The sequence below is a fragment of the Eimeria necatrix genome, genomic scaffold (assembly GCF_000499385.1).
Source record: "Eimeria necatrix Houghton genomic scaffold, Enh_scaff435, whole genome shotgun sequence".
NCBI classification, from domain to species: Eukaryota; Apicomplexa; class Conoidasida; order Eucoccidiorida; family Eimeriidae; genus Eimeria; species Eimeria necatrix.
In genome coordinates this window covers 2,963-29,681 of record NW_013654325.1, presented here as the reverse complement: position 1 = coordinate 29,681, position 26,719 = coordinate 2,963, and the positions used below count along the sequence as shown (strand labels likewise).

General features: G+C 55.3%; 3 protein-coding genes across 3 annotated transcripts; all 3 read left to right on the top strand.

Moving 5' to 3' along the window:
- Positions 1–2,225: 2,225 nt before the first annotated feature.
- ENH_00053700 (Spc97 / Spc98 family domain-containing protein, putative) lies at positions 2,226–9,826 on the top strand (the record flags this gene model as incomplete). Its single annotated transcript, XM_013581502.1, has 15 exons — positions 2,226–2,535; positions 2,917–3,378; positions 3,842–3,898; positions 4,281–4,367; positions 4,479–4,540; positions 5,076–5,171; positions 5,448–5,647; positions 5,860–5,992; positions 6,474–6,525; positions 6,719–6,953; positions 7,187–7,255; positions 7,754–7,846; positions 8,161–8,580; positions 8,780–8,839; positions 9,517–9,826. 15 exons carry the CDS (start codon positions 2,226–2,228, stop codon positions 9,824–9,826), a joined length of 2,646 nt encoding a protein of 881 aa, XP_013436956.1.
- A 1,314-nt stretch (positions 9,827–11,140) lies between these two features.
- ENH_00053690 (hypothetical protein) lies at positions 11,141–13,262 on the top strand (the record flags this gene model as incomplete). The annotated part of the gene is made up of 5 exons (XM_013581501.1): positions 11,141–11,229; positions 11,588–11,645; positions 11,804–11,950; positions 12,080–12,348; positions 12,833–13,262. The coding sequence occupies 5 exons, from the start codon at positions 11,141–11,143 to the stop codon at positions 13,260–13,262; spliced, it is 993 nt and encodes a 330-aa protein (XP_013436955.1).
- Positions 13,263–15,009: 1,747 nt separating this feature from the next.
- Positions 15,010–26,172, top strand: ENH_00053680 (hypothetical protein, conserved; the record flags this gene model as incomplete). The annotated part of the gene is made up of 7 exons (XM_013581500.1): positions 15,010–15,735; positions 15,999–16,295; positions 16,433–18,085; positions 18,244–20,862; positions 20,951–21,439; positions 21,539–22,516; positions 22,669–26,172. 7 exons carry the CDS (start codon positions 15,010–15,012, stop codon positions 26,170–26,172), a joined length of 10,266 nt encoding a protein of 3,421 aa, XP_013436954.1.
- Between the last annotated feature and the right edge of the window lie 547 nt (positions 26,173–26,719).

Here is a 26,719-nt window from a genome sequence, read left to right as displayed (position 1 = left end):
TCTAGACTCCGAATTAGATATAGTATTTGTACTTCATTAGAAATGCATGCATTATTATGTATATGGAAGCGCGGATACGAATGGATATGTTCGTGAATATGTGTAAAAATGTGAATAAAAGTATATATATATAGAAGCTTTGTAGGTTAATGTGTATGTATGTGCCTACGGGTAGAAAAAGATTGTAGTTTAGTATCTGTATGTACTGAAATGCAGATAAAATGACGTCTATGGATGAGTGTACAGGTGCATCTTTACCGGGTGTCTTGCTTCGCGAGTGTGCAAGTATTGAACTATCTGATGTATATATATATATATATATGTATGTATATGCACATTAGTTGTACGTATATTCATATATATACATAAAGATATAATTGGACTCGTATACCTTCCTTTATTTATGCATTTACGTGTGCCTCTTATATTTTCCCGAACTTGAGTAGAAGACTCGAGAGCACCGCGGCTGCGGGCATTTGGTTGTTTGGGAAGGGGCCTTTCTTGGCGTTTGGTAATTTTCGAATGTTTAGGATTTAGGGTTTGGGATCTTCTCCATTTTCTGAATTAGGGGGAAGGCCCCTTTTGAATCGAGTAGAAGCTTAAAGAGGGTTCAAAACTCTAGGGAAGACCCAGGGGTGGCGTGCGGCTCCCAAACCCTAAGCTGTAAACCCCAAAACGAAGTCTAAAGGGAAAGGAAGGGAAACTCCAAACCGTAGACCCTAGGCTCCCTAGTGGCAGAGGGAAATACGGCGAGTACCCGTGGGGTCCGTCCCTCCCTACCTTTCTGCTGCATCCCGCGAACCTTCATATTTGCAATGTGATTATAAGCATTTAAATATAAAATAAACATATAAATGCATATCAGGTATGTGTACAGCAAGGATTACAGTGTTAGGTTTAGATCTATTGTGTGTACGGTGGAACTGCGATTGCTTGTCCGCGCGCTGGTACATGCATGTAAATACTTGCATATTGTGTCTACACACAAATATATAAATATAGGCAATATATATTACCATGCAATGGACACATTATTTGCACTCAAAAATACGCATTTTGCGCCGAAGACGCCCTGGAGCCACAGCAACTGAATTGGGCGGGTGCTGAGGAAGCGAATTGAATCCTGCTGTGCCTGTGGAAGAATGAGAAATAGAAATGTAATAAAAGGTATTTAATAATTTATTAAAAGAATGCAATAAAGCAAAGTAACTCTACTTACACCCCGCTAGCCCTGATCTGCTCTTGTACAAAGCTGCTGCGGTGCCTTCGTACTTCCTTGGACGCGGAAAATGCGCTATTTTTACCTGCTGAACCAATAATTGTAACTCCGTTATAATCTTTTTCATTAGTTAAGTGGTTTACCTCGGTGTTTTCGCGGCCGAGTGTACCTACAATTCGACGCTTCGGGGCCCCCACCAGCCCCAACAACCACCCCCGCCGCAGCAGTTCTGAGTTAACTGAGTTAATTTTTTGTGCGACTAAGAGCATCAAATCGCCATACCAATCAAGAATAGGTAATTGTATTCAATTCATTTAGTCTTCTGTCCTCAAATTAACTAATTGCGACGGCAGCAGCCCCTCACTTGGGGTGCCTCCAACACCACCCCGCTTGGAGGCTCCCAATCCAGCCAGATTTGGGCCTCCTGCGAGCCTCTGTGCATTTTGTGGCCTCTACATGACTTATAAAACGTTTCTGTGCGCAGTGTGGGTCTGTTTGAGCCTCCTTTGAGACGCGGGGGCCCCAGGGCCCTCCCGCAAGTCCAGAGGGGCCCCCCAGGGCCCCCCGGGCCCCCCAAGGGCTTTGAGCGGCGCCAATAGACATTAAGAAGCCCCTCAGGTATATATGCGCTTGGCGCAGAGCTAAGAGCCTCACAGCTCGCAGCGGAGTTCGTGGGGGCCCCCGGCAGACCCAGGGGGCCCCGGGGCACAGAGGGGCCCCGGGGCCCCCAGGGGCCCTCTGTAGGCTTTCGGGCATAAGCTGAGGCTTGGCTGGGGCTGTAGGCCGAAGGGAGAGGCTGCAGCGGAAGCAGCCGAAGAGGAAAAGGGGGCGAAGAGACAAACGGGAAAAAACCAGCAGCAGCAGCAGCAGCAACAGCACCGCTAGCCGGTAGCAGCTTGTGGCCCTAAAGCGTGGGCGCAGCAGCAGCTGCTGCTTATTTGTTCGCTCACTGCCTCCTCTTCAGGTCCTCTTTTTTCCTTTGTATGTGCATTGTCATTGTTGGAAGATGCGGGCACAAGGGTCTCTGCTGCCTAGCAGCAGCAGCAGCAGCAGCAGCAGCAGCAGCAGCAGTGGGCACGTGCGCCCCCCACTGGCTAGGCTGGCTTCCCTGCTGTGCAGCACTGGGGCCCTTAGCACCGATACAGCAGCAGCCGCAGTTCTGAGCGCGCAGCAGCAGCAGCAGCTGCAGCACGAGCTCCAGCAGCTGCTGCTGCGGCACCTAGCTGCAGCACAGGAGCAGGGCCGCGCTGTTGCTGCACCTCTCGATGCTGCTGCTGAGATGGTGGAGAGGACTGAAGTCCTTTCGGAGCTGCACGGTGAGTTGCGGTGTATATACACCTGAGTCATTCGCTGCTGCTGAGGCGGCAGCAGCGCGGCCCTAGCAACGCAGCAACAGCAGCGGTGCAGCAGCAGCAGCAGCAGCAGCAGGCCAGAGACATGAAAAAAACCCAAATTTCTGCAGCAGCAAACGAATCAAAACTTGAAAAGTGAATTTAAAGTGGCAGCAAAAGGCCTTATCAGCAAAACAGGCAAATTGCCGTAGGCAGCAAGCAGCAGCTGAGAGCTGCAGCGCGGCTGGGTGCTGCTGCTGTTTGCTGCTGCACTTGTACCCCTGTTTGTCTTGACCTTCCTTTCCGTGTCTTGCATCAGCTCATCTGCTCATCTAGCTTTTGCTGCTGCTGCTGCTGCTGCTGCAGAGAGACTGAGGGGCGCTGCTGCTGCTGCGCCTCCCTCGCTCTTCTCCCGGCTCTCCACTCTGCTGCTCTCGAAGGAGCAGCAGCCGCTGCAGCGGCCCCACGCCATCCTCAGAGTGCTGCTGCTGCTCTCTAGGGCTCCACAGCTGCAGCAGCAAAGTGTGGGCCAAAAGGCGCCAGCAGCAGCAGCAGCAGCAGACGCAGCAGCAGCGACAACGGGGAGGGGACGCCAGACACCGCGCGCAGCCGCGACACCGCGTGGCGGGCTCGTGAGCAGCAGCAGCAATGCCGCAGCAGCAGCGACAGCAGCAGCACACACAGCAGCAACAGCAGCAGCAGCAGAAGGGGATGCCACCTCTGCAGACTCTGCGCAGCACTTGGCAATGTCCCTCAGCCACAGCGGACCGCCAGCAGCAAGGAGACTTGAGCCTCCGGTGCTGCAGTCGCAGCCAGCCTGTGCTTACGGTAGCCCTGCTGCTGCTGCTGCTGCAACTTTGATGCTGCTGCTGCTGCTGCTACAACTTTGTTACTACTGCTGCTGACGTTGCTGCTGTGGCTGGTGTTGGTGCTGCTTCATCCGTTGCTGCTGCCTTCACTGTTGCTGCATTTGCTGCTACAGAGACGCTTAAAGACGGCACGAGGTCCCACTGCTGTTGCTGCTGCTGCTGGATCTCGCTGCTTCTATGTTCCATTTTAGTTTCATTTCTGTTTTTTTTTGTTTCTTTGCATGAGCCTCCGAGGCCCTTTTCTGTCTCCGCCGCAGCTGCGGTTGCTGCAGCTGCTGCGGCTGCGGCAGCTGACCCTGTTTGCTGCTGTTCCTTTCTCTCTATATTTTACTCCTTCCTCGCCTCAGCGCTCGCTTCACCTTGAGGCCATCTTGCTGCTGCTCTTTTGCTGCTGCTGATTTGATGCTGCCGATTTGCTGCAGACCTTTGGGGCGCCGACGAGATTTCCCTCTTGAGAGACCTTCTTTTCGTCTTGCAAGGTGCGGTGCACGTCCCCATATTTGCTGCTGCTGCTGCTCTTGCTGCTGCTGCAGCTGCTGCTGCTATTCTCTCTGGCGCTGCTCTCCTTTGAAGCGTCATCGCTGCTGCTTGCGCTGCTGCTACTCTTCGCGCTGCTAGGGCAGCGTATGCTTGCAGCTGCCGCAGTCCCAGCTGCTCGGCTACTACTATTGTTGCTGCTGCTGCTGCGTCTTTTGCTGCTGCTGTTACTGCGCCTTTTGCTGTGTGAATCTAATACGAATACTGTTGTTGTTGCTTTGTGTCTCGCTGCTGTCTCTGCGTTGCGACTCGTGGTGCTGTGCTGCTACTATCTATGGCGGTGCTGCTGCCCTTCTTGCTGCTGCCGTTGCGGGTCTTGTCTAGATTACCGCCGTCGTTATGCGCTGCCGCAGTTGCTGCTGCATTTGCTGCTGCAGTTGCTGCTGCAGCTGCTGGCACTGCATTACGAGCGTGGGCTGGCGCTCTCGCGAGTGCGGCTATGCGCCTGTGTCGCGGCTGGCCAAGCTCTCTCTGTGAGAACCAAATTGCCGCATCAGAGCTGCTGCTGCTGCTGCGCCTCAGGCATGGAGGGCAGGTTTGTGCGCTTCGATCCGCTGCTGCAGACGGCTCGCCTGTGCTCCCCTGTAAGCAGCAGCAGCAGCAGCTCCTGCTGCGCAGAATTTTTCCTTTGCAACTCTGCTGCAGCTTCGCCTGCTGCTCCCTGTCCCCCTCGTCTGCGTCCTTTTGTTTCTCTTCTTGCTCTGTCTCACTGCTGCCGCTGCTGCAGCAGCTGCTGCTGCTGCCTCCACCCCTGAAGCGCTGCTCCCTGGAGGCCGCTGAAAACGCCAGTGGCTCGTTGCTTCGCTGTTTGGGTGCTGGGTGCTGCTTGGGGTGGCTGCTTGTTTGCTTCCTTCTTTACCCACCCCCCATCGTTTTTTCTTTTTGTTTTTGAATTTGATGTTCAAAAACTAAATATTTTATCTAGAATTCTGTCAGCTAGTGCTGCTCTGCAGCTGTTGCTGCTTGCCCCTTGCTGCACCCGCCTCCGGCCTGGCGGCTCCGTTTCAAGCCAGAGTCCGTGGGGCGCTATCTGTCCAAGCTGCTGAGGTCCAGCTGCTGTTGCTGCCGCTGCTACTGCGCTGCTGCTGATGCGCCGCTGCTGCTGCGTTGCTGCTGCAGGTGAAGGCGTCGCGCAGCGTCCTGGGCCTTGTCGCCCGCGTGGGGTCTTTGGGGTGTATGTACACCCGAGTGAAAGCGGCTGTGGAGGAGCCAGGGGTAGGGCAGCATCCCTTGGCCGGCAGCAGCAAGCTGCTGCGTCTGTGCTGCTGCTGGCTTTCAGTGCAGCACTAGAGCAGCTGGCTGTTTACACGTTTCTCAGTGCCTCTCTCACTGCAGCAGCACTTCTATATGAAAGCCAAAAGGCTCGCCATTCTGCTGCTGCAGCCGACTAAATTAGGCAAGAAAACTTTAGTGCTGCAGCCCCAGAGCTTCGCCCCAGAGGCCAGCCCGCAAACTAATAATTTCGCTGCACTGCTGCATGCGGCCTCTCAGGGCTCCTTCCTGCTGCCCCGTCCCTTAACTGCTGAGGCATTTCGCCAGAGCGTCGCAGCAGAGCTGCGCCAGTACTTCAAGCTCATCGCCATCCTCGAAGAAGACATCGCGCGGTTAGCAGCAGCAGCAGCAGCAGCAGGGAGAGCAGCAGGGGAAACAGCAACAGGGGAGCAGCAGAGGGAGCAGCAGCAGCTGCAGAAGTAGCGTGCCAGCGGCAGCGGCAGATGCTCCTGCTGCTGCTCCGGCTGCTCTCGTGGCTGCCTTTGCTTCCTCCCTTGAAGTCTAATCCTTTTTCTGCTGCTGCCTCAGTTATTCTGCTGCTGGTCTCCTCTCCGCTTTCGTTTCTTCTCTGCTGCTTCTCCTTAGCTGCCGCCTGCTGCTGGCTCTGTGTATCTCCGCGTCGCTGCTGCAGCGCCGAAGCCGCAACAGACCCATCGGCAGCAGGAGCAGCAGCAGCAACAGCGCAGGGGGGCCTACCCACTTTGCGGCGCCTTGCAGTCTGGCTGCAGGGCCCTTACCAGCGCATGCGGCTTTTGGTGTCTCTGGTTTGTTTCCCATTTGCTTCTGCTCCTTTGCTGCTGCCTCTGCCTGCTGCTGCTCCTCTACCCAGGCTCTGTCTCTGCTGCCGCTGCTTCTGATGTTATTGCGGCTTCTGCTTCTTTCCCCGAAGCTCTTCACCACTGCTGCGGGCTCTTGCGCTGGCTTTGCTGCTACGGCCTCTCAGTGCCACTTATCTTTTTTATTTGTTTTTCTCACCTTTTTACATTTTTCTTTCTCTTTTCTCCCCCTGCTGCCGCCCTCCTCTCCCTCACTTTGTTTTTGCTCCTTTTGCTGCCTCTTTTTTGCCCTTTTGCTGCTTAATTTGCTGCTGCTGCTCTCTCTTTGTCTCTTTGCTTCGTCGCCGCTCCGCTGTTGCTTTGTGCTGCAGCACAAGTGCTCTCCTTTGTCTCATTCCTACTGCCTCTGTTTTTTTGCTACTATCACTGCCCGCTGGTGGTGCCGCTGCTACTGCTGCTGTGAGTGCAGACGGAAGCCGCGAAAGGGCTGAAGGGTGCTGCCCTCCTCTCCACTATTTATGGTGGGCTACTGCTGCTGGGCTGCTGCTGCGGTTATAGCTGCTGAAGTGGCATCTGCAGCCATAACCAGCAGTACTGCGGGACAGCTGAAAGCAAAATTGCTCATTCGCTGCTGCTACGGTTGTGTTGCTGCTTCTGCTGCTTCTGCTGCTTCTGGTACTGCTGTTTTGTTGCTCCGCTGCTGCTGCGCTGCAGCTCACTGCTCATCAGGGGATTCCGAGTTGCGCACTGTCGCCCTCCAGATTGTAGGCGGTTTCCTGCTGCAAGGGCCCATCCAACAAAGCAGCAGCAGACAGCAGCAGCAACACCCACAGCAGCAGCAGCAGCAGCAAGGCGTAGTATTTGTGCGTGTGTTTTTGCATCAGCTCCACCGATCTCTCCTGCCGATGGCCGACGCTATTGAAAGCTGGACCAAATATGGACACCTACGGTGAGCAGACGACTGCATTTGCTGCTGCTGCTGGGGCTGCTGCTGCTGGTTTGACACATTTTTTAGTGCTGCGAAAGGCAGTGGTGTCGAAGCCGTCTGTGCGGCGGGTCCTGCTGCTGCTGCTGTCGACGGCGTTTCAACAGCTAGCTCTAGCATTGCTGGTGCAGCTGCTGCCGCTTCAGCTACTGCTGCTGCAGCTGCTATTACTGTTGCTGCTGTTTCTGCTGCTGCAGGGATGAAGAAGGCGAGTTTTTCATCCGCGAGGCGCCTCAAGACCCGCAGCTGTCCAGTTGGCGGTCTCGGTAAGCGCAGCAGCTGCAGCCGAAGCAGCACAAAAGCAAAATGAAAGAGAGATACAAGCTAGGAATGCTGCAGCAGCAGAAGCAGCAGAAGGGGGAAGGAGGGAGAGGGCCATGGCAAAAGGCTGTTACCTGCTAGATGCAGAAACTGCGCTTGTATATATATATGAATCTATATATATGTATATATATAATATACTCATAATATTAATATGCATAGTATATATATGACAATTATGTACATTTTGCCTCTGCTGCTGCGGGACTGCCCCAGTCGGCGGTTTGCTCGTGTTGCTGCTGCTCCCTTGCTCGCGTGCTGCGTTTGCTCTTTGATTGCTGCTGTTGTTTCTACTTTCAAATGCTGCTTCTGCTCCTCCTTGGGTAGCGCTCCTGCTCCAGCTTCCACTGTTCACATGCCTTTTAAGTACTGCTGCTGTCTCTTCTGCTGCTTCTGCTGCTGTTGCTGCCTCTGCTGCTGCTGCTGCTGCTGCCAAAATTCAGGTTTGTCCTGGTGCGCGAGAACATTCCATCTTTTATGCCGTCGCTTCTGCCTGAGCGGCTCTTGTTGGCTGGAAAGAGTGTCCTCTATAGCGAGTAAGGCATATCACCAAAGAGCTGCTGCTGCTGCTGCTGCTACTGCAGCTGCTGCTGGTGTTGCGGCTTTTGGTTCCGCTGCTGCTTGTGGTGCTGTAGCGGCAGTTGCTGCTGCACCTGGTGCTGGTCTTGCAGCCACTGCTGCTGCTGCGGCTGCAGCTGCTGCCTCTGCAGCTCCTAGTGAAGTGATGGCACGAGCAGCAAAACCGACAGAGGCAGCAAGAGCGGCACTGTGGCACCTTTGTCTTCGTTCTTTGCATCGCTTTTATTGGTTATTGATTTTGCTCCTTGCTGCCTGTCTTGCTGCCCTGCAGGCTGCTGGAGAAGCCGCCAAAAGCTACAGCAAACCTACAGCTGCAGCAGCAGCAACAGCAGCGGGAACTACCTGCCACTTTGCAGGAGCTTCTCTCTCTCGAGGAGCAGCAACAGCTGCTCCAGAGCCCACAACAGCAACAGGAGCATCAGCAACTGCTACCGCAGCGCCACGATGATCATGGGCTGCTGACTCCGCAGGGCCAGCAGCAGCAGCAGCAGCAGCTGCTTCTGCAGGAGCAGGAGATGCTGAGGCAGCCGCACGACCCTGAGTTGCCACTGCTGCAGAAAATTGATGAACGAGTTGCAGCTGCTTCCACGAAGGGCAACCAAAGGCAAGCAGCAACAGCAGCAGCAGCGCTGGAAAAGGAAGTAGCAGTAGAGCTGTCAGTGGCAGCAGCAGGCGGAGCAGATGCCGCAACGTAGCGAAAGTAAAAAGTGATGGACACAGCAGCAGCAGCAGAATCAAATAAGAGCCAGTGCACAATCAGTTGGTGCTACGGCACCAATTGCTGCTGCAGCGACGATTGCTGCCGTAGGAGCAAGCGCTGCTGCAACTGCAGCAGCAGGAGCAGCAGTAAATGCTCTACTCTTGTGCTGCGTTTCTGTTGAGGCGTGCAGGCTGGTAGAGCTGCTGCTGTGGGAGCACGACCTGCTTAGCTATCTCGAGGCCATCAGACGGTGCGGCATCTGTTTGCTGCAGCAGCCTCCCGGTTGCTGCTGCTCTTCCTGTATTTGCTACTGCTGCTGCAGCTCTTGCTTATGCTCGCATTATAGAGCTGGCAGCAAGATGCAGCTGCTGCTGTGTGCTACACTTTCTTCTTTTTCTTCTCCTTAGTTCCTCCTGAATTTGCCTTCCTGGGCCGAGCCCAAGGCGCTTGCAGTGCCCAGCGATGGCTCTGGCTGCAGAGCAGAAGCAGCAGCAGCAGCAGCAGATCTGCTTGTAGATTTTCTTTGTGTCTACTCTCCGCTGCACTTCCTCTGCACATCTGCTTCCATTCCGCCCTCTTTGCCATTCGAGCTGCCTTTGAGCACCTTTTTGGGGCCCTGCTGCTGTCTCTGTTTTCTAGTTGATCTTTTATTTCTTGTTTGGCTTTTTTGCTGTCTGCGGGTGTCTCCTTACCCTGCGCGTTTGCTGCTCCCGTGTCTCTACGCCCTCCCCTGTTCCTGCTGCATGTGCTGCGGCTGCCTGCCGCCAGGCCGGAGCCATTTGCTGCTTCGTCTCGCCGCTGCTGCCTCAGCTGCTGCCTTAGGCTGCCTTCAGGCTGCTGCTGCTGTGGTGGTTCCCTTTGCGTGTCAGTTCGTTTTTAATTGTTAACTATTTGTCTTGGTCTCTCTGTCTTTGGTTGCCTGCTTAGGTTTTTGCTACTGGCGGACGGCGACTTCACTTCGTTGCTGCTCGATGCCGCCGCACAGCAGCAGCAGCAGCAGCAGCACGGCGGCACCATATCCCTGCAGCCCCTCATCCTCTCGGCCATAGACACAGCAGCAAGGCAGTGTCAGTCGGACAAACTGCAAAGGCAGCTGCAGCAACAGCAGCAGCAAGAACAGCAGCAGTGGGCAAAACAGCAGGAGCAGCAACGCAACCTCCGTGTGATTCTTGTGTTACCGCAGGCAGCAGCGGAGTCAGCCTGTTTGCTGCTGCACCAGCTCTTGCCTTCGCTCTGACAGCTCGTTTCCCTCATACGTCGTACCTGCAGCAGCAGTGCAGCAGCAGCAGCAGCAGCACCTGCAGCGCGCTGTGGCGAGGCTTGGTGCTGCATCTGCGCATTGAGGAGCCGCTCCGCTTCTTTATAGGAGATGAACTCCTGCAGCAGTGTCACAAGCTCTTTGCCTTACTCTGGAAGTGAATTGCTGCTGTTGCTGCTCTTCGAATCTGTCAGACGCTCCTGGTGCTGGAGCTGCCGAGCTATACTTAGCACTGCTGCTGCTGCTGCTGCTTCTGCTGCATTAGTCGTGTGTGCCTTTGTGTGTGGTATGTAGGAGCCACCTTACTCACCGCCAGCTGCACTCTGCGTGGTTACGTGGCTGCTCGCTACAAAAGCAGCTGCGGCAGCAGCAGCGCGCAGCAGCAGCAGCAGCAGCAGCCGCAGAGCGCGGAGCCGCTTCCGCCTCATCAGCAGCAGCAGGGCAAAGTCTCGTCTCCCGCGCCACTGCAGCAGCGCGGGAAGAGCTGCTGATTCTGCAGATATCCCGCGTGGGTAGCAGCAGCCTCAATTATGTTTTTAGTAGCCCAGCTACTGAATTGCACACATGCAGCATTATTGCAGCCACCGCTGCTGCTTACCCTTGCTGCTGCTTGCTGCTGCTGTTGGATCTTGCTGCTGCCGACTGCTGTTGCTGGCTGCTGCTGCCGGCTGCTGCTGCTGGCTGCCACTGCTCCTATTGCTTGTCTCTCGGGCCCTGTCCGCTTGTTCTGCTGCGCATCATCTGGCTTGGGCTGCAGGTTCTTGGATCTGTTCATTTGTGGTCTTGTGTCTGTCTTTGCTTTTGTCTCAGCCTCATTTTGCCTTTATCATATTTTTAAGCTGCCCCTGTCTACGGCTCATTTTACGTGTGCCTCAGTCTCACTTTCTTTAGGACTCTGCCTCAATTTGCCTTCGTCTGAGCTTCATTCGGTTTCTGTCTCAGCCTGAATTGTCTTCTGCTGCTGCCTCATTTTATTTGCTCCATTATCTTTCTTCCTGCTGCATCTCTGCATGTCTGACTTTTGTTTGCATGCAATTTTGGCCGTCAGCTGAGTTGCCTTTCACGGTTGTTAGAAAGAATTAAAGATAATTTAAATTAAGACTCCAGGGAGCATATGCCTTCGACAAAATTTTGTTGCTGCTGCTGCCCAGCTGCAACAGCAGCAGCAGCATGAGCAACAGAAAATCCGGTCGCCTCGTCTTTCGTCATCAGTTTGTTGCTGCTGCATATGTTTGATTTTATTTTCCCCTTTGTTTGTCTTAATCACTTCAGACAACTCATTTGCTGAACGAAATGCTCCATTTCTCTCGCCATTGGCTTCACTTCGCCCACCAGGAAGTCATCAGGCCCAACTGGGTTCTTTTCTATCAATCTATCCACAGGTAACCAGCCGCTGTTCAGCAGCAGCAGCAGCAGCAGCAACAAGGAAGCAGGCTGAAGCAGCGATAGAACGCATTGTTGCTGCTGCTGCAGCAGTAGCAGCAGCAACAGCTGAAGCAGCAGAGGCGGTCAGTTGCCGACTGAGAAGCGCACAGGGAAAGCTGGCTTCCTTCAGCTGCAACTGCAGCATTGTGACTGCAGCGTCTCCTGGTGCAAGAGCAAAGTCGCAGCAGCAGCAGCAGCTCCAGCAGCAAACAGCAGCTTATCGAGATCCGCTAAACAGCGTCACTGGTCACTTTGAGAGGTGGATTCCTTGCTGCAGCTGTTTTTGGTGCTGCTGCTGTTGTTGCTACTTTTCAGATGCCGCGACGTGGATGAGTTTCTTGCACTATTGTGGCAGTGTATTCAGCAGCAGCACGTAAGTTTGCCCCGTTACTGTCACCGATTGCTGCAGCTGCTGCTGCTCTGTGCAGTTCAGGCCCCGCTGCTGCAGCTGATGCTTCCATTGTCGAATCTTCTGCTGCTCAGCTGCAGCAGCACAAGAACAGCAACTTCTCCTTTTGCATGCCTTGTCAGGATGGACTGTTTCTCTACGATGCAAAGGAAGCTGCAGCTGCAGCAGCAGCTGCTGCGTCCGGCAGCAGCAGCAGCAGCATCAATGTGCAGTTGCATGGATTAATTCAGGAGATGCACGAAACATGCACATCCATGGCGTCCAGAGCGGTGAATTTTAAAGCTGCTTTCTTGCTGCAGCTGTTGCTACTCATCTTGTTGCTGCCGCTTTTACGCGCCTTGCTGCTACATGTGCTGCTGCCGAGGCGCGAAGACGACTGGTGCTGTTTGTTCCATCAGGAGTTTCGCTTTGCTGCAGTAGCAGAGCAGCAGCTTCGGGGGCCTGATGACCAAGAAGCAGCATCAGAAGCCATTGGCGGCAGCAGCAGCAGCAGCATGATCGTGGTAGAGGAGCAAAGACAGGCGTTTCGGCGGCAGATGCTTCAGTTGCTCCAGCTGCTGGACTCAAAACAGAGCGAAGTCCGAGCAGCAGCAGCTGCTGCTGCACAGGCTGCCAGCAGCAGCAGCAGCAGAAGCCGCATGCAGCTCGACCACTGCCTTGCGATCAGGTGCGTCACAACGGCCCTTCCTGCGGCTCCACGTATTTTCATTCGTTTGTATTGCTGCAGCGGGAGTAGCCGCAGCAACAGCACCAGTGACAGCAGCAGCAGCAACAACAACAGCATAAGTAGCAGCAGCAACCAGTAGCTTCGGCATAAGGAACTGTAGCAATTGCAGCAGCAGAGGCCATCTTCAGCCGTATTTCATTCAGAATAAACACTTGCTGCCTCCCTTCTTGCTAAGGCTCGAGACTTGCAGAATATTTCAAACTGCAGAATAGTTCGAAAGAATTATCGCTGTTTCTATTCTGCTTCTGCTGAGTTCCATGCCTTGTCTGATGCTCCCATCGGTGTGGCTCCTCTTCTAGGTTTCTTTGGTCGTTTCGGGTGCCAGCTGCTGCTGGCTGTCTTCTTGCTGCTTCCCATCTGTAGCTCTTGGGTTTTAATTTTAGCTTGTCTTCTGCTGCTCTGTCTGCCCCGGCAACGGCCTCAGGTCTCTGCGCCTGCGTTTGGACTTCAACGATTTCTATGAGCACCAAAGGCAAATGAGTTCAGTGTCTGCGCAGCAGCAAACGCCGGACAGAGCTGGTACTCGCTTTCCCTCGCTGCTGCTTCAGCAGCAGCTTGCAGCAGCCTGCAACAATAGCAGCAGCAGCACCAGCAACCCGTACATGCCAGATAAGAGAGCGGACGCCTTAGGGAGCATGTCTCAACGCAGCAGCGATGAAGCTGTGCATGCAGCTTCTGGGGGCCCTGTATTCATGACGAAGCTGCAGCAGCAGCTGCTGCTGCAGCAGCAGCAGCAGCAACAGCAACAGCAATTCGCCGAAGAGCTGACTCGGCCGCCCACGGCCTGTGAAGCTTCAGGGCCCCCGTCGCCGCTGCCGCTGGGGCAGAGGGCAGGAGCAGCAAGTGCGCAGTAGCCCCTTCTTCAAGGGGAATTGTGCAGACAATATTTGATCTTTTTTATTTATGTTTTTGTCTCTTCGTCTACTCTATCGATCCGTTTATGTGCAAATATATATATGCATACATTAAACAATGTAGCTATTTACACCAGTTTTTGGACTTCGCTGTTATTGAGCGAGAAGACTGCATCTTCATCCTCTACACATGCTGATTTTGCAGCTCTTAAGCACCAAGTCATTTAGAAGGGAGTTGCAGCTGGCCAGCCTTAACTAGCTTGGCTAGCCAAGCTAGCCACAGCTAGCCAACCCGGCTAGCCTAGGGCGCCTGCAAAATTGTATTAATGAATCTGATTTGAATGGAAGCTGGAGATGAAATGTTTCTTATTGCCGCGCTGCAGCTTATCGGAACTTTAATGTTTCGGTTGGACGCACTCTGCAGCAAAAGGATCCCGGGTGCAGCTTTCTGCATATTTAATGCTCTCTGCGGATGCATGCGCTGCTACTTTCTATTTATTTTTATTTCTTTATTCATTTGAAAAAGCATTTTGTTATTGCAGCAGAAACAAAGGCTGCAGAAGCAGCTTCAGCCTCTGAGAGTTGCCGAGGGGTGTCGAATAAGAAAAATAAAGGAACAGCCCACCGCCCGTGGAGTCTGTGGGTGCCAGTGGCAACCCCAGGGGACCCCAGTGCTAGAGTATTGCTGCGCCAATGGGCATTAGAATGGGTCTAGCTGCGCCTTGGCTCCTGCTTGTAGATTTCTTACATCTCCTGAATTGGGAATTACGAAACTTAGCCTTTGAGCTCGTGGGGACCCTCTAGGCACATTTCGAGCTGCAGCTAGCTGCGGCTAGCCCATAGGTAGCCGCAGCTAGCTGCAGCCAAATGGCTGGTGCCTGCTGGGAGCAGAATAGGAGGGCCAACCTTAGCACATGCGTGAGCTGCCCGCGGTGTTTGGAGCAGCCTGCGGTACGCCGCAGCAGAGTCTGCGTCTTGTCCTTTTTTCCAGGCCATTTGCAGTTCCCACCTCTCGTTTATTCTGCTCGTATTCGCCTGTCTCCTGTTTGCTGTTTGGCTGTGTTGACTGCCGCCCTGCTGTTGTTTTTGTTTGCGTTCAAGCTTGGTGTTACACGGTGTTACATGGGCTCCCAATATCTCTGCTGCTCGTTAAACCTATATTGTGTGTTTGGGCTTCCTCTGTTTCGCTGGGCGAATTATACACTTTAAATTTTACTTTAATTTTTGTAGCAATACTCGTGCTACACACTCCGATGGCCTTCGCATTGAATTCAGTGCCGCTACGTCGAAATGGGATGGCACTACGTGTCCCGAGTGTTTGTCTTTGTTTATGGCACACAACACTTTATTGTGTAATTCAACAGAATTCTGAAAATATTTATTTAAATTTAATTCAACTTTAGCTGCTTCTCTGTCGGCGTGGCCTTCCCTTCCTTAAGGGTGGGGGGCCCCCGACCAGCCCGTGGCCCAGACAGTCATCCCGAGGGGTGCGCGGCTCCGCACAGAAGTCTTAATAGATCTTGAGGCCTACTGATGCCGCTGTTTATTTGTTGCTAATGCAGCTGCAGCAGCGAGATCAAGCAGCGGCTCATTGGCGAGCATGCTGCCTCTCCGTGAGAGCTGCAGCAGACCAGTAACAGCAGCAGCAGCAGGACACAGCTGCCTTAACAGCTGCACAGATGCTGCTGCTGCGGCTGCTGGCGTAATGCTTTGACTTGAAGCCCCGAAATTCAGTGCAGCAGCGGAGATGGAGCCCCCATGGCTCCCCCCGCGAGGTTCCTCTTCTCGCACTGCAGCAGCTGCAGCAACTGCAGCGGGAGCGGCAGGAGGAAGGAAAAGTTTCATTGCTGCCAGCTACCTTGGCAGCAGCGATGAGGAGGAGCAGCAGCTCGCTGCTGCTGTGCAGCAGTTGGAGAGGCCCTTACCTGTAGACTGCGGAGGCTCTACGCCCAGCAGCACTCCCCGCACGGAGCGCCGCAGCAGCGGAGGTCTCGCTGCCCCTGTTCCAACTTCTGCTGCTGCTGCTGCAAAGGGGGAGAGGGGCGAGGAGGCTGCTGCCTCTCGTGGGCTTCTCAACCCGCTGCCGCTCGCCCTCGAGCACGTGCAGCAGCAGCAGCAGCAGCAGCAGCTGCAGCAGTGGCACCCGTGGCATCAGGACCTGCTGCCTCAGGAGCAGGACAAGCAGCAGCAGCAGCAGCAGCACAAGCTGGACCTTATGTTGATGCAGCCAGCCCAACTGGGGCGTGGGGAGGCGGCAGCTACAGGGAGAGGCTTAGCGAATGGCGGAGAAGACGCAGCTGCGAGAGCAGCAGCAACTGCAGCAGCTGCAGAAGCGGCAGCAGCAGCTGCTGCTGCAGCAGCTGCAGAAGCGGCAGCAGCTGCTGCTACCACCGGGGATGACTCAGCTGCACCGAGGCAGCAGACGGCGCTGCTTCATGTCGCCCTTGCAGCCAAAGATGCTGCACTGGCAACCGTAGGCAGCAGCACAGCACTGTATGCAGCTGCTGCAGCAGGAAGCAGCACTTAGAGCAGCAGCAAACACGGAAATGCAGGAGCAGCAGCAGAGATGCTGCCAGAGACACAAACTATAAAATAAGAAACAGACACAGAGGGGGCTAGAGGGGCCAGTGACTGCAGCAAGGCTGGAAGACAGGGACAGTATTAAAAAGAACAATTAGAAGTTTGGCTGTACAGATACAAAGCTTTGAAGCCGCCTTGGCTGCTCTTTGTTTTCAGGAGAGGACACAGCGGCAGCAGCTGGAAGGAGAGCTAGCGGAGACCCGCAGGAATCTGCTGCTGCTGCAGCAGCAGCAAGAGCAGCAGCACCAGCAGCAGCAGTTTTTACTTCCCCACCTTGGGGTCGGCGTTGATGTGCAGCAGACGCAGACACACGTGCTGCAACAGCAGCTGCTGCAGAAGGAGCAGCAGATGCGCGGCCTTGCTGTGGCACTCGACAGCATCAGGGCCCAGAGCAGAGCAGCAGCAGCAGCACTTCAGCAGCAGCTGCAGCAGGCATTTGCGCGAGCGGCAAAGGTGCGCTGCTGCTTGCTGCAGTGCTGTTGCTGCTGCTGCCAAAAGCAAAAACTGCAACAACAAAGATAAACGCTGGAAAAACAAGCCCTGCTTTGTTGCATTGGCTGCAGTGTCAGTACTGTGTGTTGCTGCTGCAGGCCGAGGCTGAAGCTGCAGGAGAAGCGGCACAGGTGAAGCAACTGCAAATCCAGGCCACAGCGCTGCAACAGCAGCTCATGGAGCTGCAGCAGCAGCACGCGGCTACCGTGGAGTCGCGAGACACCCTGCAGCAGTCTCTGCAACAACAGCAGCAGAGCAACGTAGAGCTTTTGCAGCAGCTGGTGCAGCAGCAGCAAGTGCTTCGCGAGGTGCAGCAGCAATTGGAGAAGCAGCAACAGCAAGCTGACCTACTGCAGCAGCAAAACGAGGAACTACAGGAAGAAGCTGCAGAGTATCGACGCAACGCTGCTGTCGCAGCTGCTGTGGGGCCAGCGGCAGTAGCTGCTGCTGCTGGGGGCGAAGGAGAGTCAGATGGCATTGCTGCTCTGCTGCAGCTGGAAAGGCAGCTGGCGGCAAACAAGTACGAGGAGCAGCTGCAGCAGCTGCAGCGGGAGGCAGAGCAGCACCGCCGCGAGCTGCAGCAGGCCCAAGCCGCTCTGCAGCAGGCGGAGAGCCAGGTCCGGACGTTTCAGGAACAGGAGCAGCAGCAGCATGATGCGCAGCGGCAGCAGCAAGATTTTCTGGAGCAGCAGCTGGCTCAGCAACAGCAGCGGCAGCGGGAGCTGCTGGAGGAGAGAGATCGATTTGTTACGGCGATCCGCGTGCTGCAGCAGCGCTGCGATGAGCAGCAGCACCTGCTGGATGCGTCACAGCCGCAGCAGCAAAGACATCAGCAAAAGCAGCAAAAGCAGCAGCAAGAGCAGCAAGAACAGCAAGAGACCGCAGAAGACCAGTCCGCAGCAAATGTAGAAACATTGCAGCAGCAGGTGGCTTCCCTTGTCTCTGTGAACGCTCAGCTGTCACAGTGGATTCGCCGTTTGCTGCACCTGGTGCAGCAGCGGCTGCGGCACAGCAGTGCAAATGGCAGCAGCAGCGCCAGCAACAGCAGCAACTCTTTGTTGCAGTCCTTAGGAACAACGGAGGATGCGGAGTTGCGAGAGAATATTAGTGAGCTGCTGCTCTCACTGCAGCAACAGCCACTGAGTGCAGACCTCACACTGAGCTTGTCAACGTGTTTGGAGCAGCTGCAGCAGCACCAACAGCAGCAGAAACAAACAGCGCAGCAGCAAAAGGCGCACGGGACAGAGCGCAAGAGAGCCCGCTCAGCCTCGCCGGGTCGGGAGTTGAAAGCAATTCCTCCTCGCCGCAGCAAGAGCACCGGCAGCCGCAACTGCAGCAGCGGTAGCAGCAGAAGTGGCCACAGTTCAGGTGCTGCTGTTGGCCGCAGCAGCGCTGGGGAGCAGCAACGGCAGGCGCTGCTGCTTTGGCACGAGCAAGTGCAGCGAAGGCGACGCTTATCTGCCGCACTAAGTGCTGTTGACTTAGAGACGCAGCAAGAAGTGCAGCAGCAGCAGCAGCAGCAGCAGCAACATCGGCAACCCAAAGTGGCCACAGTTGGCATCCAGACGGAGGATGACTTAATTTTAGCAGGAATGGAAGTGCCAGACGAGAGGCAGCGACTCCAGGAAAAGGTTGAGGAGATGCAGCAGCAGCTGCAGGAACAACATTGCGAGCTACAGCAGCTGCAGCAAAAGTGGCAAGTGAAGCAGCAGGAGTGGCAGCAACAGCACCAAGAGCTCGCTGTAGCAAAGGTGAGAGACTGCATCCCTCATGCAGCTGCAGCAGCAGCAACTGCTATTGGCGCTGCGCCATCAAGAGTTTGCATCCCCTCTATTCACTGCGCGTAATTAAGTGGCAGTTTTTGTTGCCGTTGCTAGTGGCACTTTTGCTGTCGCGCTTGCTGATGCAGGAGGCAGAAAACGACCGCGCGGAGGCACTGCAGCGGACTTTGAGTGCAACACAGCAGCAGCTGCGAGGGACTGAGGAAGCATACCAGCAGCTGCAGCAGCAGCGGGATACGGAGCAGGAGCAGCAGAAGCGCATGCGGGAGGAGGCGCTGCAGCAGCACCAAGATCTGCTGAAAGCAACTGAGGCGGCACTGCAGCAGCAAAAGGAGCACTATGAGAAGCTTCTAGATGCACAGAGAAGCCAAGCCCTGGAAGTATCAGCGGCAGCAAATGCGCGGGAAATGGTATCTGTGGCTGTGCAGACGAAGCGGCAACAGCAGAAGGAGACTTTGCTGCTGCAGCAGGGAACTCAAACACAGCCAGAACATTTCGTGGCAGGTCTTGTTGGCTCGGAAGTCCAGACAGACCTGTCCTTACTTGAGCCCTTGGTGCAGCAGCAAGTTGCGTTGCAGCAGCAGCAGCAGCAGCAAGAAGGGGGGAAGCTGGAGGCAGCAGTCTTGAATGAAGGGGAAGTGCTGCCGGCAGGAGCATCTGCTGCTGCCGTTGCTGTCACAGCAGTAGCAGGAGAGGAGCTTGCGAGGGTGTCAACCTGCGACGCAGAAACACAGACGCATTTGCTGCAGCAGCGCAACGTGAAAGTACAGTGTAACAGGGAGAAGCTTGCTGTATCAGAAACAGCTGCTGCTGCTTCTGCATTTGAAGGCGCTGAAAAGCTGGATGCGCAGACCCAGGTAGAGCCATCAGACCTCATAGACCAGCAGCAGCCACAGCACGAGCAACCTCAGCAACAGCAGCAACCGCAGCAGCAACAGACGCAGCAGCAGCAACAAAATGCACAGAAAGAGCGACTGGAGCTGGCAGCAATAGCTGAAGAAACGACGAGTGAGGGCTCAGACAAGCAATTCGGCGGCCCGCATTTGCGAAGCCCTAGAAGCAGCACTAGCGACACCAGCAGCAGCAGCATCAGCAGGAGCAAGCGCAGAACGAGATCCCGGGGCCGCGTTTCTTGGGTGCAGGCAGATGCAGCCACTGCGCGAAAGAGAGGGTCCCCCTCAGCAGCAGCAGAAGCAGCTGCTGCAACAGCGGCTGCTGCTGCAGCAGCGGACACGTGCTCCTGCCGTTGCTGCAGGAGGCGGAGAAAGTTGGATCGATCCATGCTGCATGCAGTTGACACTGCTGCTGCTGCTGTTTCTGCACACGGCAGGCATGCGCACAGGAGGGCCCGCCGACGCAGCCATGACCACCGGCTGCTTCACAGTAGCAGCAGCGACAACAGCAGCGGCAGCAGCGACAGCAGCAGCGGCGGCGCCAGCAGGCTGTACCGCTGTGGCGCTGCGGGCCGACTGAGTCAAAGACACAAGCAACTGCTAAGGGAGCAGCAAGGCGACACGGACTCTTCGTGGGGTATGAGTACAACGCCGAGCCGCCACCTGCGCAGGCTGCTGCAGCAGCAGCAGCAGCAACAGGAGGAACGGCGGCGGCGGCACACTCCGACGCAGCAGCAGCAACTCAGGCATGAACCTGCCGTACACCCAGTGGAGGAATTTGTAGATCTGCTGAAGGAGGTGGATGGCATAGCAGACCCTGCGGCGCCTCCACCTCGACCTCACCGGCAGCAGCAGCAGCAGCATCACGATGCAGCAAACGCATTTGGTGTGGCATTCACGCCGCGTGCTGTCCAGCAGCAGCTGCAACAGAGACGCAGGAGCAGAGCAGGAAAGTACGTCTACGATGAAGCGAAGCAAGCAGACGGCACCCCGCAAGCACTCGCCGACAAGCAGCAGCAGCTACTGCTGCTGCAGCAGGAAGCAGCGCTCGCTTTTGTTGCTGTGCTAGCTGCAACTGCTGCAGCAGGTAGTTTTCGCCTCTTGTGCTCTTCTTGTGGCGGATTTTTCGCCTGTCTGCATGCTGCCCGCGCAGCTGCTGCAGAGACAGTAGCGGCTAAAGATTCACCAGCAGCACCCGCTGCTGCCGTTATTAAGAAGCTTGGAGATGCGGCATCTGCAGACCTCTGTGGCGGTTTGCTGTGGGACGAGTCCTTGCTTAGCAAGGAGCAGCGGCTGCTGCTGCCTAGCTGGCTGCAGCCTTGCTGCTGCCCATTGCATGCGCGTGTTACTTATGTGCGCTTTCCTGCAGCAGGGGACGTTGCAGCACCGGCTGATGCAGCAGCAGCAGTGCAAGGCTTGCCAGAAGCCCAGCAGTGGCGCAGCGCGGACATGCAGGCGCAGCTGCTGCTGGCCCAGAGAAGGCAGCAGGAGACGGAGCAGAAATTGCAAGAGCAAGAGAAGAAACTTAACGAGGCAAAGTGCCAGCTGCAGCGGCTCCAGCAGCATCTGCAACAACAGCAGCAGCTGGTGGCAACGGCGCAGCAGGCAAAGGCTTGGGCGCTCGCAATAGCGCGGGGTGGTCTTGCTGCAGCATCTGCATGCAAGGAGTTGCTGCAGCACCTACGCCATCTTTTCAAAGATTTTCTGGAGGGTCTGTCACCTAGTGATCAACAGAAGCAAATGCAGAAACTGCGCCAGTTGTTGCTGCTCGGCAGCAGCTCGCAGTACCAACTTCCTCTTTTTCCTTCGGTGGCGCTCCCCGATCGTCGCCTCATTACGTGGATACTGCAGCAAGTACGTTCACCGGAACAGCATTGCTGCTGATGCTGCTGCTGCTGCTGTTCTCATTTTGTCTGCAGTTGTAACGTTATGCCTTCTGCAGGTGTATCAGTGTCTCTACCTCTTCTCTGTGCATCAGAGGCGGGCTGTGCACCTGCAGCTGCAGGACCAGCAGCAGTTGCTGCAGGCTCAGCAGCAACAGCGACTTGAGGAGCAACAGCAGCACCTTCAGGCGCAGCAACAAAAGGCGCTGCAGGAGCAACTGCACCAGCAGCTGGAGCGTTTGCAGCAGCAGAATCAGCAACAGTCTAAGACGCGCTACGTTGACGTTGCTCTGCTGCTGCTACAGGCCGACAAGCAGAAGTTGCAGCAGCGGGAGCAGTCGCTGCAGCAGCAGCACCGAGACCTTCAACAGGAAGTACAGGAGCGAGAGTTGCAGCTACGTCGTCAAGAACAAGAGCTGCGGCAGCTGCGCATGGAAAAGCAGCAGCAAGAGCAGCAGCAGCAAAGGCTCCATGCTGAGTTACGGGACCAGCAAAGAGACGCAGAAGATACCATTTCCCGCCTTTCGGCCCGCTTGCGAGAGCTCTTAGTAGGTCATGCGTGCTGCTGCTGTTATGACGTAGAAATGTATTCTAGTTGTAACGGCCATTGGGGCGGCCTGTGTTTTCGTGTCGCTGCTGCGGTGCAGTCCGAGCGCGACTGCAGCAAGAAGCAGCAGCAGCAACAACAGCAGCAGCAGCTCGAGAGAGCAGAGCTTCAACTCCGCCAGGAGGAACGCCGGCTGCGTGATGAGCAGCAGCAGCTCCTTCAGCAGCAACAGCAGCAGCAAAAGCAACTTCAGCAAGAATTCCAACGGCTTGATGAAGAGAGACTCTCTCTGCAACAGCAGCAGCGGGAGTTTGATACCCTGAACGAAAAGCTGCGGGAAGAACAGCAAGCGTTGCAGCTGCAGCAGCACGAACTACAGCAGCAGCAGCGGGAGCTACAGCTACAGCGGCGAGAGCTACAAGAAGAGCAGCGCTTGTTATCACACCTGGAGTCAAAAGTGCAGCAGCAGCGCGAGGCCATGAAGCTGCAGAGCCACGAGTTGGACCAAGAGCGAGAGAAGCTGCAGCAACTGCAGCAAGACCTGCAGGAGCAGGAGAGCCGTCTGCAGCAGCGGCAGGAGGAGCTACAGCGGCAGCAGCAAGAACTGCAGGAGCAGCAGCAAGCAGCGAACGAACTCCAGCACCGACTAAACAATCAGGAACACCGCGTAGCTGCGCAGTCCCAGCAGCAGCAAAGAGAAGCAGATCGCCTTGTGCGGGAACGGCAAATTCAGCAGCAGCAGCAGCTGCTGCAGGAACAGCTAGCGAAGCAGCAAGAGGACCACTTCGCGCGACAGCAGCAGCGCCTCTCTGAGTACGAGAGAGAACTTGCTGAGAGGGAGGAGCTGCAGCACCAGGAGCTTCAACATCAGCAGCAGCAACTGCAGCAGCAGCTCAGGGAACTGCAGATGCAGCAGCAAAGTCTTGCAGCTGAAGAGGAGGCAACTTTGCACCTTAGAAGGGAGTTAGAGCAACAGCGACGGCAGGTGCAGGAGCAGCAAGACAGTCAAGACAGCGCTACTTCGCAAGCAGTGCTGGAGCTCCAGCGCGAAATTGATTCCCAGCAGCAACGCATACAGGTGCTGGTTCATTTTTCCCCTTTGCAGTTGCTGCTGTGCAAACGCTTGCCTTCAGTGCAGTGTGTTGCCTCGAATAACCTGCTGTTCTTGTTGTCTCGGCTTCTGCTGCTGCACTGGCTCCTGCGCCTACTGCTGCTGTTTGTGGCCTTCAGGAGCTCTTCGGGCAGGTAATGAAGCTGCAGGAGGCTAAAGGAGACCTGGAGGGAAAACTGCTGGACGCTAAGCAGCAGCAGCAAGCAGAACAACGCCGAGGACTGGAGCAGCAACAGGAGCTGCAGCTTCTGCGACAGCAACTAGAGCAACAGCAGCAACAGGCAGCCCAGGCGATCTCCCAAACAAAGCGTGACTGCGATGAGCTGCAGCAGGAACAGCAGCAACACCATGCCGATGAATTGTGTCTTCTGCAGCAGCAGCACGATGAAGAACTGCAGCAGCAGCAAATGCAACGGGAGAAAGAACGAGAAGCACTACGGAAACAGTTCGAGCAGCAGCTAGAACAGCAGCAGCAGCGCGAGGAAGAGACACAGAAGCTGAAACTGCAGCTGGAAGAAGAGTTGCAGCAGCAGGTCTCCACAGCGCTGGAGCTGCAGCGTGAGCTTGCGATAGTGCAGCAACGGCTAGACGCAACAGAGAAACAGAACGAGCAGCAGGCGCAGCTGCAAAGACAACAGCAGCAGCAATATGAGGCTGCAGCTGAGCATCAGAAGCAGCTGCAGCAGCGGCTGATGGCTCTATATCATCATTCGGAGAGAACTTTAGCCTGCTGCGCGTTGCTGGACAGTCAGCTGAAGCACCACCAACAGGTGCAGCAGCAAAAAAGTGGCCCTCCTGTTGCCGTTGGTCCTCCTATCTCACAGACGCTGCAGCAGATTCGAAAGCTGCAGGAGCAGCTCTTAGCGTTAAAATGCTTTGCAAGAAAAACGAAAGATGCAGAGGCAGCGCATGCAGCAACCGGCAGTAACAGCGGCGCCGATGACGGTTGCGCTGAAGACAACTCCAGCAATGTTGAGAGTGAGTTTCCGTCGCACCAGCGCACATTTACGGAGCCTGACCTTACGTACGGCTCATGCCCTGTTGCAGATAGCCCCTCTGCGCAGCAGTGGCAGCAGCAGCAGCAACACAGAGAACAACTGGAGGCTTTGCAGCAGCAGCTCACTGGGCTGCAAGCGGAGCTGGAGCAAAAGTCGCGAGAGTTTGTGCAACAGACGGAAGAACTTTCAGCAGTGAGGTTACAACTGCAGCAGCAGCAGGAAGAACATCGGCAACAGCTGCAGCAGCTGCACCAGCGAGAGCAGATATTGCAGCAACAGCAACCGCAGTCTGAGGAGGTCGAACGCCAAAAGGCGTATAATGAGGAGCTAGCTGCGTTGGTAGAAATGCAAAAGCTGTTGCAGCACTCCATAGCACACCAAGCAGCGGAACTGCAGCAGCGAGAGGCGCAGATGTCAGTTCAGAAGCAGCAGCTTGAAGAACAGCAGGCAGAATTGAAGCTGCTTCAGGAACCACTAGAAGAGCAACGGCATTTGCTGTTGCAGCAGCAGGCTGCTCTGGACCGGAAGGCGAATGAGCAGGAAGAGCTGCAACGACATCTGGAGGAGCAGAAGCTGCTCCTGCTGGAGCAGTCATCGAACCTGCAGCAGCAAAAGCAGCAGCAGCAGCAGTTTGTGCAGCAGCACGAGCGAGAACTTCTTTTTGATGGCCAGGGGAACACTGAGGCGCAACGGCAACAGCAGCAGCAGCTTGAGGCGAATAGTGCAACTGCTGATCAAGTGGAGCAACAGCATTCCGACGGTGCTCAGCAGCTGCAAGAAGAGCAGCATGCAGTCCTGCTGCAGAGCCTTGCAACGCAGCGCAACCTCCTGCAGGCGGTGTACGCTCATCTTCGGAAGGAACAGCATATGCTTCAGCTCCAGCAGCAAGAGCAGCAGCAACAACAGCAAGAAGCAGATAGCCGCGTGGCGCAGCTCAGCGAATTCGTCCTGATGACGGTTCGAGGATATGCTCGGTTCTTCAGTGTCCACTGCCGTGGGGACTTAAGCAGCAGCGGCAGCAACAGTAGCAGCAGCAACGAGTGCAGCACCAGTAGCTGCAGCAGCAATAACAACGACGTGAGCACTAGCACTAGCGGCTTCCTAAGCAGCAGCAGAGGCCTCTCTGCTTCTTGTCTCTCACACACTCAAGCTGCTAACCAGGCTGAAGATATAGAGTCCGAATTGAGCCATCCAATGTTTCCTGCAGCTCCTACAGTGCAGCAGTTGCTGGATGCATTGACGTTGCGAGATCATCCAGATGCTCCCCATCAGCTGCAGGAGCTACAGCAGCGGCAGCAAGAACAACAGCAGGAAAGCGAAACGAGCCTGTTGCGGCTGTCGGTCAGCGGCGTGCCTTTGTGCTCGCTGCAGCAGCGAGATATCTCTTTCTTAGAAGTCTTTGTTTCCGATTTACACCGACTCGTGCTGCGTTGCGCGGCTGCTGCTCGCCGAGCGCAGAAGGGGGCTTTGTCTTTAGCGGAGAGCGAAGCAGGAGGCGCAGAAGCATCAACAGTGAAAGTAGATGCATCACTTGATCTGGCAGCGGAGGAGCAAGTAGCAGCCGCGGCTCTCACTCAGCAGCAGCTGTCACTGTCTGGCAAAGAACTGTCCTCTTCCACAGCACGTGATACGGAAAGTGAGTCTTCTGCAGCAGCAGCGGCGCGGATACCAGAACGCCGTGTTAGGGTGAAGCCTCTGCAGCCAGAAAGGCATGACAGCAAAAAGGAAACCCTTGCGTTCGAGAGAACAATCCCTGCAGCTTCTTTCCTTGCACAGGGTGACGGCTGCCGCCAGTCAGCCACTGAGAGTCAAATTTCAACTTCCCGCAGCGGCGTCGAGAGTGGCAGCAGCGCCGAGAAATGGAGCAAAAGCGGAAGCACCAGCAGCACGAACCTAAACCCTTCCCGGATGCAGCCGCAGCAGCAGCTCGTGCAGTCTGATTCCTCTCCCGGAACATCTTCACTTTCCTCTCGCCATTTGAGCCCACGAATAGTCCAGCGCATGCCTTTGCCGGGATCTGCTGACGCTCCAGCTAGTGTAGCGACAGCGACAACAGCAGCAACAGCAGCGACACCGGCCGAAGCAGCAGCAGTAGGAAAGGCAGCAGAAAGGGTCCCTAGAAGGGCGGTTTCTATGATGCCACATCAGACGCCGGTGGGCCGGATAAGAAGACACATCGAGCCGCAACAGCAGCTGCAGAAAGGCGAATTTCACTTGAATGTACCGGCTTCAGCTGACGCATCAGACTCTACGCAGCAGGAGACGCCCTCCTTTCCCGGAGTCGTTGGCCCGAGAATCAGGCACCGCAGCAGCAGCAGCGACCAAGAGAACGAGCAATTGCAGCAGCTGCCAGAGAGAAGGCGCCTAGGTGCTGCACCAGGAGCAGTCCGTGCACCAACTTCAGGAATAACATCCACAAGAGATGCCCCTGCGTCACCTAGGATCATGACCTCCACAGGGAGCGGCGGCCGAATTTTTCTGGGTGATAGAAACCCCTCATCTCCTATAGCAGGCGAAGAGACAGAGGATGGCTCTGATTTCTCTCTTTCAGGCTTATCCAGCGTCAGTCTCTCCGGCTACTCGTCAGCAGGAGGCCAATCAAGGGCAGACGTCACGGAACACTAGGGTTGATGGCTCCCTTTCTAGCCTGTTTGCAATATCTTGCAGTGGGTCGCCCAGGGCATCAAGGGCCTAGAGACAGCAATGGTTTTAACGACCGTCTTCATAAAGTGCATGCATTTCATGTACGTGCATCTCTGAAGATTACTGTGCAGTCTGTTTTATTTATTGGAAAAATTTTTAGTGTCAAGTTTTGCGTTGGCTGGAACAATACGGTAGCAAGTTTGCATTTTGAATCACTTTGGCTAACAACTAGCCACGAGGGAAGACAGTCAGAACCACGACTTAGCTGCTGCCGTAAAGTTTTGTGACGCCTAGGCAGTGAGGTCATCTACGAAAGACGAAGAGTTGTAATTTCTATCCATTGGCTCTAAGCCGTTTTGTGAGTGGGTACATTTGCTAGCTTGTGCAGCAGCGAACGTAGACGCAGCATTATTTTGTTCAGAAGGGGTGTGTATCCCTGTACAATTATGTATGTTTTCGTAGGTATAAGCCAATGCATTGCGATTTGTCGCACACGTGGATATCTACACCTGTATGCAGGGCCTAAGCG